Below are 13,843 nucleotides of genomic sequence, written 5' to 3'. Positions count from 1 at the left end.
ATAGACATTAAAAATAATCACAGTTTCACGATTACCTCGATAATTTTCCTTTTCATGAGACTGCCAGACTTATGATTTTTTTTTTTTTTTTAAATAGACAGAAAGGATCACAATCACTTTTGCATTTTGTGTAACCCAGTTTGTCTGTGTCGCACACGTGCACTTTGTCAGCGCGTAACTTTGTCTGATTGTTTAAATGTTACGTATATCAGCAGGTTCCGGAGAAACGTTGTTTCGTTTCATTGTGTACCGTCTACCATGGTTGTAGCTGAAATTACAATAAAGCTCAACTTGAACTTGATCAGTAGCCTACAAGACTACATGACTAAATTATTAATTAAAAAAAATAAAATTGTCGGGCAGCTTGATCGTCGCCTTTTATGGCATTTTTATTGTACAAATTAGTGTTTTAGAAAACGCGCCTTTTAAGTGGCAATTTTGAGCCACTTTAGCATGCTCCCCATTGCCCAGTCTGGCCACAAGTTTCTTCTGCAAGCTCTTCAAAAAGCTCTTCCTGGATTTCTCCATCTGGGTATCCAAATTATTCACATACTGAAGACTTCAAACGCTTCCTAGGTGGTGTAGTCCTGTTGTTGGTTGTCTCTTGTCCCTTGGCCATGATCCATTTGGGGTGTTACTCTTTGTCTATTCTATGTCTTTGGTTCCTTTTTTTTTTTTTTTTCCTTTGTTCCTCACACATGACCAACAAAATCCTTTACAGTATAAATTGTTCCTTTCACAAATGTGATTCAGCGGTTTGGCGAGTGATCATGTGATCTCTGCACGCATGCATCTCTTCACTAGAACCTCTGTGTACAAAAGATCACCTCCTACCCCACCCGGTCCCACACACGGGCCCTCTTAGCACCAAACATGGGACAGTCAGTCCTCTCCGCCTCCCAAGCAGAGCCCATGTGATCCATTAGTCTGTTCTAACTTAGTGTTGCTATTTGAGTTTGATTTGGTAGTTTGCCTTCATGATCAGATGATATTCAGGATTAAAAAAAATAATAAAATTGTTACCATAACAGTATGATGTTTTATGGGTTCTGGTTTTGGTGAATGAAGCAGATGACCTCCTAATAAATTCTAATTTGTATCTGTAATAAGGTGGTTTTGTGTTTTAATGCGAGCCGCCTCTCCTGGTGCTGGACAATCTGGACTCGTGATTTTATATTTATTTATTTTCCCCCTCTCTGGTCGTGTTCTCCAGCCCATCCCAGCTACTGCTGGGAGATCCCGAGTCTGCCGGTCTTGTGATCCTGGTGCCGCTCTTCGGTCACGTCAGTGCTGAATCACCAGCCGGAGCCTTCCCGGATCTTATAGGCCGATTTTCTGCTCTCGCTGGATGCTAATTGGCTGACTCTTTACCGCGATTCTCAAGACTCTCCTTTCGACACTAATCTCCACGGTGTGCAGAGGTGACCTACTTCTCTCCAGAATTTATCACACGGAGCCGTGGCTGTGCTCTGAATGGTTTATATATAGATGAAGGGTCCAGTGTTGGTTTCCCTCGGCGATTGACCAGTGGCATCAGTTGGACTGTCCACATAGAACGTTTCTATAGTTACATGGCGGTAACCAACATGTTAGATCCGGCTAACAGGATTATCCCAGGCTTCAACGTTTCTGGATTAAGGTGGGATTAGGCGTGCATCTTATTGGAGTTTCTCCCCCTAACAGGTGGATTTTATTCCTTCCCTTTGACCCAGTTTGCTTGAAAGGCATGTGTGCCTGATTCGGCCAGACAGTTGCAGGTGGGAGTTCTGGTGAGGATCCAGGTTGCCGAGGGGAAAATCCAGTTTGCAGACCATTCTTGTCTGCGTTATAATAGGCCTAGGTGATGTGACCGGGCCAGTTTACGCACACGTGATTTAAACCCTCAAGGCTGGTTTTCACCGTGTCTTTCCAGCTCCACAGTGCCCTTCCTCTCAACTGACTGGAGTTGTTCTGCACAAGCCAAACTTAAATCGTTTTTTACATTTTGCATTTGGCACTGAGAAACCAGAACCAATTGTAATTTACAGACCTTTATGAACACCTCTGTTGCTACATCTAGCCCAACCAAGAACTGGATATAACTGTACTGAAAATAACTCTTTTTATTTTCACAACACTGTTCTCAGAATTCAAAATTTGAATTTTCACAGTCTTCACAGCCATGTTAGGTAAAACTGTAACGTGTTGCACACACTGCAATCTACACACTGCATGAACACTTCATTGTGGGCGTGTCTGCTATGCAGGGAGCACAGGAGCGGCAACAAATAGTTGTTTAGCCCCTTAACTCTGTTTAAACCCCTCTGATTGGCCAATGCGTTCAGGGAAAATTGGCACACTATTTTTTTTTTTTTTAAATGAGCAGCAGGAAGTGATGGACCCACAATGTGTGAAGATTGTGGCAAGCCTTAGTCCTAAGAATTAAAAGTGATTTAGTCATGATTTAGTCGCGATGTAATTGTTTGCAAAATAAAAAATATTTAATATTTTTACTGATAAACTGCATAGTAAGAGTAAGAAATTTGTAGCTGAAGTGCCGGACCAGTCCCGGGAACTTGACGGGCCTGAAGAGGCGGAACGAATCCAGTCGGTCCAGTACGGAAGCATTCCTCTATCCCCCCTGCAGTTTTAGTGACTGGTTTTAAATCGGCTCTTCTGACAACCACACGGGGGGTCCTGGCCTGGTTGCCTTAGTCCTTCTTTCGTGTTCCATTCTAGGCTGTATTATCAGAATGAGTGCATTGCTCGATCACACGAGTCTGATTATTTGCCTGAGAAAACCATGTGGAATTTCTTTCAAAAGGTTGCTTGACTCTCTTGATCGCTTGGGGACAGACATGTCCTAGGCCGGAATGTTTTGGTGGTCTGGGTGTGCTATGCAGATGCCTCCTGGAGGTGTCTGAACCTCTAACCTTCTCCATTGTGGCAGACTGACTGGCTAATGTTAAGTAGCCTCAACTGGCCTATATACAAAAAAAGAAAGATAAGTTGGAATCCAGTGTCGGTTTTTATTAGTCCCTCTGACTGGATTGTGGACGGCGAGTTGAGGTCAAAGTGGTTTGATTTTGAAGTGTACAAGTGTACACCATCTGCAGATATGAATGCACATGTACCTTAATTAAAAGAAAAATAATTCTGCCGCTATGAGGCTCTGTGTTTTCTCCCTGTAGACACATGCAAAGGTGTGAAATGGAAGTGGATGTGACGCCTGTCTGATCATGTTAGACTGTGTGGGGATCCTCTTTCCAAACTCGATATAAGTGCCTCGATTTGTACGAACGTTGACTTTAAATGCTGTAAAACGATAATCAGTGAAATGGTTTATAGTGTGTTTTTTTTTTTTTTTTTTAATCGACCGCCAAGCTTCAATCTGAAGTCTAGACCCGACGATGAATGGACGACCCAGGCGAAATGTCACGGTATTAATTTGAATGTTTTTCAGTCATGCGCTTTAGCATAACGTTGGTAGCAAGTTGCGTGCATGTGCTGGAGAGCCTCCTCGCGCATATTCGTACATCATGTGCCGCCATGTGGGTGGGTGCTTGTGTGTTTTTGAGCAGCTCTGTCATGGGAAGCGTAGCTGTAGGACACAGCTGAGTCTCTTCTGTTTATCTCTGAGGCGAGGACCACAGCAAAGTGTTTAACATGAACCGAAGACATTTTATTATATTGCATTATAATACAGTATAGAGAACCAACACTGTTTGATTATAATGCATGTAGGACATTTACAGAACATGGTCTTGTGATTTGTAAAATGATTGCTTGATAGTTATGCACATATTTACGGGGCAGTGATGGCCTAGCAGATAAGGTTGCCGGTTTGAGTCCCGATCTGCCAAGGTGCCACTGAGCAAAGCAGCGTCCCCACACACTGCTCCCCGGGCGCCTGTCACGCTGGCCCACTGCTCACCAAGGGTGATGGTTAAAAGCAGAGGATACATTTCTTTGCATCACCGTGTGCTGTGCTGCAGTGTTTCACAATGACGATCACTGCACCTTCATATGATTTTTGTCTTCCTGGAATTAAACCAAGGTGCTTATCAATCTGTCATTTTTAAGAGTTTCCTGTCATTTATTTTCTGGACGTCCCAGTATTCATTCAACTTTGTGATGACCATTAATTTTTTTTTCTCTTACAACAAATGGAATTAGAATAAACAAGTAATATTTTCAGTGGTTTTTGGTTTCTTTATTATTCTGGTGGAGGTCTTGCTCAGTATACATGTTCCCCTCCTTTCTTCCAGGCACACAAAATCTACACTAATCGAATTATAATTTTCCGTTTGTGATGACCACTGACCCACACCATTTCTATTTGTCCATTTAAAAGCTGGTTTATCTAGTGAAGAAAAGCACGCATTGTTCCCCCACACTGTCATGCCTCAATATGATGTCACAGAAGGAAGTCATAGGTGGAGACGGGAGGAAAATTAGCCTCAGAGCAGTGATGTCATGTGAGTGATGCTGAGAAAGTGGCGCTCTGTGTCTTCATTGTGTTCAGACGCTGGGGCAGAGTAACTTTCAGTCGGAGGACCGAGGGAGGACAAACAACCTATCCAACGCACGTCTCTCTGGAAACTCTGCTCATTGCGAACTAAAGTCTGCAGTTAGTCTTTAATGATTTGAGATTGAATATGACGCTAACTATGACGCTAACTATTTTTTTTTTTTTTTAACAAGAAAACGTATATTGGACTACAGCAGGTCTACCTTGCTGGAATATAATTACATTTCATGATTTAGTCTGTGGCTGCTGCTGTCTGCAAAGTGAAGGGATTGTCATTGTGAGCACAGCACACGCTGCACACAGTGAAATGTGTCCTCTGCATTTAACCATCACCCTGGGTGAGCAGTGGGCAGCCATAACAGGCGCCTGGGGAGCAGTGTGTGGGGACAGTGCTTTGCTCAGTGCGGGATGGATCGGGATTTGAACCATCAACCTTCTGATTACGGGGCCGCTTCCTTAACCGCTAGGCCACCACTGGGTCTGATATGGGTCGTTCTGAATGTTCCCAGGAGGTTCCTGCGTTCCCCAATAGGAAAAGTCCTAAATGATAGCTCCCAGAAAAGTGTTTTAAGATGGGTCCATCAAATGTTAAAATCTGGCTCCAGTAGAATATGGACTCCTGCTACTGGTTCACCATAGAAGTTTTCTCCAGTTCTTCTGAACACTCCGTGGCAGCATACTTGAATGACTGTGGAAAGTGCAATTTCAGCCTGGAGCTTGACGTTCCACATACACCTACCAACGCATGCTGTGGACTTTGTATTGTGAAACATCTGTGATGAAGGGTCTGGAAGGTATTACAGTTTAAAAATGGGAAAATTGAATTACTAATCTACTCATACAAATTTAATATTATATATTGTTTATGCAGTGGCAAAACTACCAGGTAACAGATTTGAATTCTAATCGCCCATTGGTGGCTTCTCTGTCTCTTGTCTGAGCCAAGCTGAGCTTTATTCTTTCCATCCTCCTCCTCTTTCCTCCCTGGAGTCACAAGGCTCTAAATGAAATTGTGATGTGTAATTACAGTTCTGTTTTTACTCACTCGTCCCTCGCCAGCGGGGGACCGTCTTCGTTCAGTGGACTGATGATGATCCCAGGGGGGACCTGTTCACTGCCAAGCGCACAGTCACTCACCACCGCCTGATTTGGCTCGGCGGAGTCGGCACACCTTTTTAAACTGTGGAGGGCTGAGGAAGAGTGAAATGGGAAAAGATTCCGGTTTCCTAAGCCAACTGTGGTCACGTGGCCTATTGTCCACATGGGTCCGCGAGTCAGGCGATCCCGTTGAATGGTGTGGGAACGCTGGCTTTTCCCCTTTCTCTGGTTCTCTGTGCATCTTTGTCTCAAACCTGGCGTCCACAAAGGCCTGGCTGTCTACAGCGGCCATTAATTCCGCTTCTTAGGGCGAACTGGGACTATGTTGTCTACCCTCTTAGCTGTTTTAGTGTTCGAGGTGCGAAGTGTGAACTTGAGAAGTAGGTGTGCTGCTGGAAGATCTTAAGATTTCCTTCTGGCGTCCATCTGTGGATCTGGCCCCTTGCTCTAGCATGATCTATTAGAGGATTTGGATGACATAACAGTGAGCTGCATGCCATACAGCCGGATTAAAAGTGCGATCCACGAGGGACCCGATATGATCACCCTGCAAAGGCTCCGGAAAGAGCGGAACCAATATTTACGTAGGGTTTTTTTTTTTTTTTTTGCTCCTAGATGTCTCTCTTGGCTGACTGCTCCTGAAAAATGATTTTCTTTTCCCCCGTGTGCTTGTGAACCTGTGTCTGTTTGGCCACTCCCTTTCCAAACAGAGGTTGCAGAGTCCTGTTGCAACGTGAGATAATTGTTGTGCAGCTCCTCCATCCTCAAACACGAGCTCGTGCCAATCGCCAATCGCTCTGATAAAGCCGCGGCGAGGACTGGCCCGCGTACGTCGCGTCGCCTCAAATGCTCTTTCTGTGAAGCGCAACGATCGGTTTTGACTTCATTTTGAGCGGCTGCCTCTTCCTGTTTCAGCTGTTTTCCGGACCACAATTATATTACCTTAATTGAGTCCTCGTCGTCTGCCTTTCGGCAGCTCCACCATCTCTGCAGCCGAGGCTTATTTTGGGATGATTTAAGGTGATAGGAAGCCAAATGATCTTTTGTTCGTACAACGATCAGGGCATCTGAGATCGCATGGGCATGTTTGGTCTGGTCAGGCCAGAGCATTGGGTCAAATCAATGACTTTGGTGCTCCAGTAATGATGTGCCCGGATGGACACAGTTTAACGCCAATTTAGAAATAGTAGACCTCTTAATTGATGTTCCAGACTGGTGGAACTCGTGCTTTGGTCGAAATGGGTCCACCTGTAACTCTTTTTTTTTGGTGCAATCGAATATTTCCATTGACCTCTTGGAAATTAGTAGCTACAACTGAAAAAATCTTCTTTTGGACAAGAATGTTTAGCAATTCGAAGTTAGATTTCTCAGAGTACCCCAACATAATGCTGTAATAATTATGATCTGAGTGCATGAATGGCCTCATAAATTATGTTAGTGGGAAACTAGTCATACACAAGTTGCTATGCGTTGTACAAACGTTGTTTTATTATAGTGTAACATTTCGGTTATTAATAACGGTCATTCTTGTTATACATTTTAAGATTGCACGATTCATTTTGTGTGCAACATTTTCTTAATAATATTCAATACCTGATATGCATTTCTCTCTGCTCTTTAATTAAAAAGACTACTTTGTTCCACTGATTTTATTTTATTTATTTATTTATTTATTTATTTATTTATTTATTTATTTATTTATTTTTAAATCAACCTTTTAGCCACAAATTGTTTTGTCAATTTGTACTAAGAAGGCTTAGTACGAGATCTGAACTGGGAAGTAGGAACTGATGACATGGCCTGCAATTGAACGCAGAATAAATGTGTTTCAAACTTTATGGTTTTGGTTTGTCTATCCTCTTCTATGTTGCCCGTAAATAATGACATTTGCTAACTAAGGGTCAGACCAAATGGCTGGGCCCGGAAATAATGTCAAATTTAGCTTTAAGTTTTGCTCGTTCTACATTCAATAATTGAGCATGACACTAGAACAGCACTTGTTGTATTTTTGCTCTTTTTAGCTCTAGTTAGCAGCTCCATGCTAGCCAAATGCTAACTTTAACATTTGGAAAGATTTGCCTTCTGGTGTGTGTGTGTGTGTGTGTGTATAATATATATTAGGGGTATGTATTGGCAAGGATGTGATATGTATCATGATACATGGGTCATGATACGATTATAACATGATATTGCGATAGTCTTAACATTCACCGAAATTGTAAAAACAGAGCTGATGTACAAGATGGTGGGTGGTTGTAGCCTAGTGGGTAACACACTCACCTGTTAACCAGAAGACCCAGGTTCAAATCCCACTTACTACCATTGTGTCCCTGAGCAAGACACTTAACCCTAAGTTGCTCCAGGGGGGGACTGTCCCTGTAACTACTGATTGTAAGTCGCTCTGGATAAGGGCGTCTGATAAATGCTCTATATGTAAATGTAAGATGCTGTGTACGATCTGTACGGATCACATTACATTTAATAATTCAGCCAAAACAACATAATTCTCAACTACATATTTTTTTAATTACAGATCGTTGAGTCATTGGGTATCATGATCTATAAAGCCCTGGACTACGGGCTGAAGGAGAACGAAGAGCGGGAGCTCAGTCCACCTCTGGAGCAGCTCATCGACCTCATGACCAACATGGTCGAGATGGACCGCGACCTTTGCCCTGACGAGGGCTACGAGGCCACTGAGGAAGAGGACGAAGGCGAGGAAGACGTGCCAGGCGTCTGCAACGTCCGAGGTTATCGCGATGTCCTCTCTGTGAGTTGACTGAGATCCAGAATAGACGTTTTATTTCCTCATGTTTCAGAAGGAGACCAGAGACTCGCAATCACACTGCCTCTGGTTGTCTGTCTCTTTTCCCCCTTGGGTGTCTTAAGTGTTGTTACTGGAGTCTGTATTCAGTGTATCCACACACATTAGCACTGAATGCCCCTCAGAGACACTAAGTAGCTTTACTTTTGAAGCCTTTTTATTCCGCTCATAATACATATGCTTATAAACAGACTAACAGCAGTAAAATCCATAGACAAAGCAGAGCTCTGTGTTTTATGATGGTGCAGCATACAGACGTAGTACACATGCCGACAGAGTCACCTGAAATGTCCGAAGCTTTCAGTGTAAAAACATTGCAGTCATTTTCTAATTTAGGCACTAATGGCCTTAGGGTATTACGAGTCGCTGTTGAGCGGAAATTGGGTATCTGGGGGTATTTTTGTTTTGGGCAGACCAGCGAGGTCGAGTGAGGAGACTCCATTTTCGAGAGGGAAAATTAGATGATCTGATTGCGTTATCCCTCCCACAGTTCAGCTCCAGGGACTTGACTTCGTTTTGGTTTAATGCGGGCCACTAGAATCAATGAATTAACAAAACCGCAAAAAAAAAAAATAATTAGCGCTCTACCTAGAGCTGGGGTTCTGGGTGGGGACAGACCGGTTTTTCCAACCATGTTCTCTGCATCAGATTGAATTCCTAATTTCTCCTCCTCCTCTCTATAAGGAAGCTGACACCTCATTCCAGAGCAGGGCGACCAGGTCTAGTTATGTGTACAGAAATGCAATCATTTAGCCTTATTATTATTAGTTAGAGTAAATTGTGTCCGTCTTTGTGCATATTTGCATTTGTCAGTAACGCTGACAAAATAACGCTTTAAAAATGCAGTGTGAGAGGCATCATTACATCATTATGGGAGAACAAATCTGCTTCAGAGTTCTTCTCTGGCCCATGATCAGTAGTGAAATAAAGTAGTAAACGTTAATTATAAATGCCCTTGTTTCTTTGAAATGTATTTTTGGTCTATTAATAAAATTCCGTCCAGACATTGTTAATGATGACTATGTGGTAGCAGTGAAATGGTCGCTAATGAATTAATGATCTAAACGGAATACCAATTGAAGTCCATTGACTTATGGATTTATTACATAACCCTTTTGCCAGGCTCTTAGTCTTGGTAAAAACAATTGTTCTGACTTTTTAAATAAAACCGACTTCCCTTCTGGGAAATGTGGGGTTTGACCAAGTCAACGTTAATATGATTATGTGTCTGCTGATCCAATGTGCCTTTTAAATTTGCTCTAGGTGAGAAATTCTTCCTCATTTTGTAATATTTCATGTTTACAATATTTAATTTTTTCACCCAATCGAAAACACTGACTTCTGTAAATTATTGTAAACTTTTCACATTATCCTTTGTCAGAGAAGTTTTAACCTCTCCAATATAGGAATGTGCATGCTGAGGGCAGTGGTGGAATAGCAGAGAAGGAAACAGACTCGTAATTGGAAGACTGCCTGTTCTAATTGTTTTTTTGTTTTTTTTTCTCTCTTCGCTTTGATCAATTGGTATCTCTGCCATATGCTTAGTTCCATTCTAACGTCTGTACCATAGGTGAGTTGAAATAAACCCATTCTGGACGTTTCTTTGGAGTAGGGTTTTTTTTTTTTTTTTTTGGAAGCGATTGAAGGACAAAGGGACAGTTGTGTTCAAAGTCCCAACCACACCTGCACTATGTGAACACTTGCTTGTGGTTATGCAACAATAAATGGACATTTGTTTTGATTTGGAGGTGTTGAGTATAATCTTGTCCCTGCTCTCACCAGCTCTGCACCTCCCACTTGCCCAGCCCGTCTGAAGCCCCCAACCACTACCAGGCAGTGTGTCGGGCCCTTTACGCCGAGACCAAGGAGTTACGCACTTTTCTGGAGAAGATCAAGAGTGCCAAAGAGGTAAGAGCCAGCAAATGGGTGACGTAAGCAGAATAGCAAAAATACACACTTCCTTGGAGCAACCAGGAAGGGTTCAGAAAACTATCTATTCCGAACGACATTGCTTACATCAATAATCTGAAGCATCTCGTAGAAAAAATTGGAATAGTGTTGGAATAGTGTTATTTTATTTTATTATTATTATTTAAGTAGTTTATATCACTGTGCACATTATTACGAGGAAAACTGACTGAGAAAACTCTTACGGAATCTGATTGCAGTGGGAAGGAGGGATTTTCTCTGGCGTTCTGTGGTGCACCATACGCTGATTCTTCCAGCTCAGTCACCATACTGTTGAGTGGGTGATTGCCTGTAGTCTGGACCGTGATCTTCTTTCCGCCACAGTCTCTACAGTGCTTGATCGCAAATGCTGGATTCAGATGATTCAGACCTCCAGAGATGAAGGGCAGCAGTGGCTGCAGTAGCCAGAGGGAAGTTGAACTGTAAATGAGGTGCTTTTCCGCGATCGCCTCTGACCGGTTATTCCTTGAGCGATAAGAAAAAGTTCCGGAATGTTCCTGCTCCTCATCAGACCGCATCAGTCGCCCCTGTGCTTTGTTAAGAGCCTGCGGCGTGGCCTTTTCTTGTAAGTCGAGTGTCTGATCAGAGCAGCGGGGTTGTAAACAAACCTCTCTGAAACCAAGGGGCCGGCGAGCAGATCTGATTATATTGCGCCGGAGAGGTGTTTAAATGCTCAATATCCAGGAGAGGCGTGTGTGGGGGGGAAAACCGATGGTATTTCTAGCCCTCGGCTGAGCAGGTGTAAAGCGGGCGTGAGGATTCGAATGAATAATAACTGTGGAGTTTTCCCCTGGTGTGCCAGAAAAAGCCCATCGCTCCGTTTCTCAGGGCACGCTGGGTAGTGATGAAAGACGGGCCTTAGCTGACTTTTACCTTTTAGTATTGTTCAGTCCGTGCTAAAAACGTCACCAATATGACACACGAATGGGACGTGCTAAAGATATATAAGTGTCATTTCAAAACAATTTAGGCACATTATCTGATGGCCCAAATGGGAATGTTCCCTGGGGGGTTGATTTATTTTTTATTCAGTAAGTTTCACAAGGACCATTTTTATTAAAAGCAGTAAAACAAAGGGACAATTTTTTTTCTGCAAATTTGAGTTCAGTTAAAAAGATGTCCAGATGCGACTTCTCCCATGCTGTCATCATTTCAGATTCGCACCAGTCACTTTCTGTCACCGTGTTTGCTCTAAAAACTCAATGGACGCCATTAAGTGAAGGGAGTGTCTGCCCTTTGTTCTCTCTTGGCTGCTGCCGCGTTTCTACCTCTCTTTAGCCAGGAATGTTGCGATGTCGTGAGTGACCCGTGTGGTATCCGGGAGCAAAGCACACCGACGCGGCCACCTTGTAGCCATCAAAGCGAGGATTTTGCCACTTTTGTATTATGTAATGCTGAGTTATGCTGTGGTTGGAGGCTTAAGGAGATTATTTCATGAGAGAGGCGGGGTGGTGGACCGCTGCCAAATGTTCCACGGTACGCAATTGGATTTCTGAGAAATGTGAAAATAAACGGGCGTCTCTGGTCCAGAACATGGTTGCCAAACAATGTGTGTCGAAAGTCTCGTGAATGCGGCTAGTGAGTCAGGGGATGGAACAGCGGCTGGAAAATCATTACCGCGGCACCGCAGGAATGTGTTTTTAATCAGAACAAGGCCACGTCATTTGGACATGGAATTACAGGAAATTTTTAACCCTTATACAAGGCCATGGCAGGTGACCAGCGTAATATTCCTTATACTACATTGCCTCCGTATCAATTTTTTAAAAAAATATTATATTGGAACATACAGCAACAAAACTCTCCAACAGCTATTTTTTTAATCATTTTTAAAATTAATGTTATTTTTTTTATGAGAACTTTCACCTACTTGGACAAATAATCAGCACATGCAGCAATAATAAGGTTTATGCAATTGTGGATCATAAAAGGGCTGAAAACACTGAGAGCTGCTCACATGTCATGTGAAATGTGAGAAATGAAAAGATCTGAGAAGGCCCATTCCGCAGCGTTGTCCCTGCTTAGACTTTGATCTGTGTGTGACCGAGAATGAAAGGCTTCTGAGGTCTTCCTGGACCGATGAGACCCTCGAGAGCCTTCTCAATAAAGTTGTGTGCGCTGCCGAGGTCACGAGGTTCAGGCTGAAAATAAGTTGGACATAAAACTAAATTATCTAAAAATGCGCTCAGGTAAAGTGCTTTTTTTTGCAGGCAGAGCGAATTATACACAGTGTTCCCTTTGTCCTGTTTCTGTATGCACTTGTATACCCAGACCTTGCCACGTACTAAAATAAAAATAAAAAAAGAATCTAAGTCAAAATTATGCGGAATTGCTGTGATTAATTTTTATTAAAAAAGATTTCATGCATTAAAATAAATTAATGCCCTTAACACAGGGGCTTCAGGGTGGGCGTGTCTGCATGGAGTGGCAACCAGTTTTTGTTTTTTGCTTGTGAGTCACTTAACCTGGAATTATTTTGCCTGATTGGTTCACTCATTCGGGAAAATTGCATAAATAGATTTGATTGGCTGGTGCTTACTCCGACACTTTAGAGCATGAGCAATAACTATATTCTCTAGAGGTTACAAAAGAAAACAGCTCAAACAATCCCCAATCTATACCCCAATTAAATATATATTTAATACACACACACACACACACACACACACACACACACACACACACACACACACACTCACTCACTCACTCACTCACTCACTCACTCACTCATATATATAATTTTTTTTTTTTTTTTTTTTTTTTTATACACACACACATATACAGTACAGGTCAAAAGTTTGGACACACCTTCACATTCATGGAGTTGGCCTCCACACTCACCGGACCTGAACCTAATTGAGATGGTTTGGGGTGAGCTGGACCGCAGAGTGAAGGCAAAGGGGCCAACAAGTGCTAAACACCTCTGGGAACTCCTTCAAGACTGTTGGAGAACCATTTCAGGTGACGACCTCTTGAAGCTCATCGAGAGAATGCCAAGAGTGTTCAAAGCAGTAATCAGAGCAAAGAAACTAGAATATAAAACATGTTTTCAGTTATTTCACCTTTTTTTGTTAAGTACATAACTCCACATGTGTTCATTCATAGTTTTGATGCCTTCAGTGAGAATCTACCAACGTAAATGGTCACGAAAATAAAGAAAACACATTGAATGAGAAGGTGTGTCCAAACTTTTGGCCTGTACTCTATATATACACATACATACAAATACTACACAAAAAAAACAGCCTACAATCATCCCCACAACCAACCTATACAACAATAAATTAATTAAAACCGAAACCCCCACCTCCAGAGTTCCACCCAGGAACAGGAGAGAATTAGGGAATCTTACTCATAACCAGATTGAGTAAATGTCTGTCTTAAGGGAACCCCTAAGTGAACGTCTTATCCTTTCCGGTTTAACCAAATAAAGATTATCACAT

The 13,843-nt window shown here is 42.5% G+C and overlaps 1 protein-coding gene across 7 annotated transcripts in view; it reads left to right on the top strand.

Moving 5' to 3' along the window:
- The window catches only part of spire1a (spire-type actin nucleation factor 1a), a 29,704-nt gene that overhangs the window by 4,477 nt on the left and 11,384 nt on the right, over positions 1–13,843 (top strand). For all 7 annotated transcript variants that reach the window (XM_028964495.1, XM_028964493.1, XM_028964499.1 and 4 more), the window contains exons 3-4: positions 8,142–8,378; positions 10,215–10,340. In XM_028964495.1, coding sequence (XP_028820328.1) covers positions 8,142–8,378; positions 10,215–10,340 — 363 coding nt within the window. The remainder of the gene's footprint in view (positions 1–8,141; positions 8,379–10,214; positions 10,341–13,843) is intronic.

This window comes from Denticeps clupeoides, chromosome 20, assembly GCF_900700375.1.
Source record: "Denticeps clupeoides chromosome 20, fDenClu1.1, whole genome shotgun sequence".
Lineage (NCBI taxonomy): Eukaryota > Metazoa > Chordata > Actinopteri > Clupeiformes > Denticipitidae > Denticeps > Denticeps clupeoides.
This window is presented reverse-complemented; position numbering and strand designations above follow the sequence as displayed.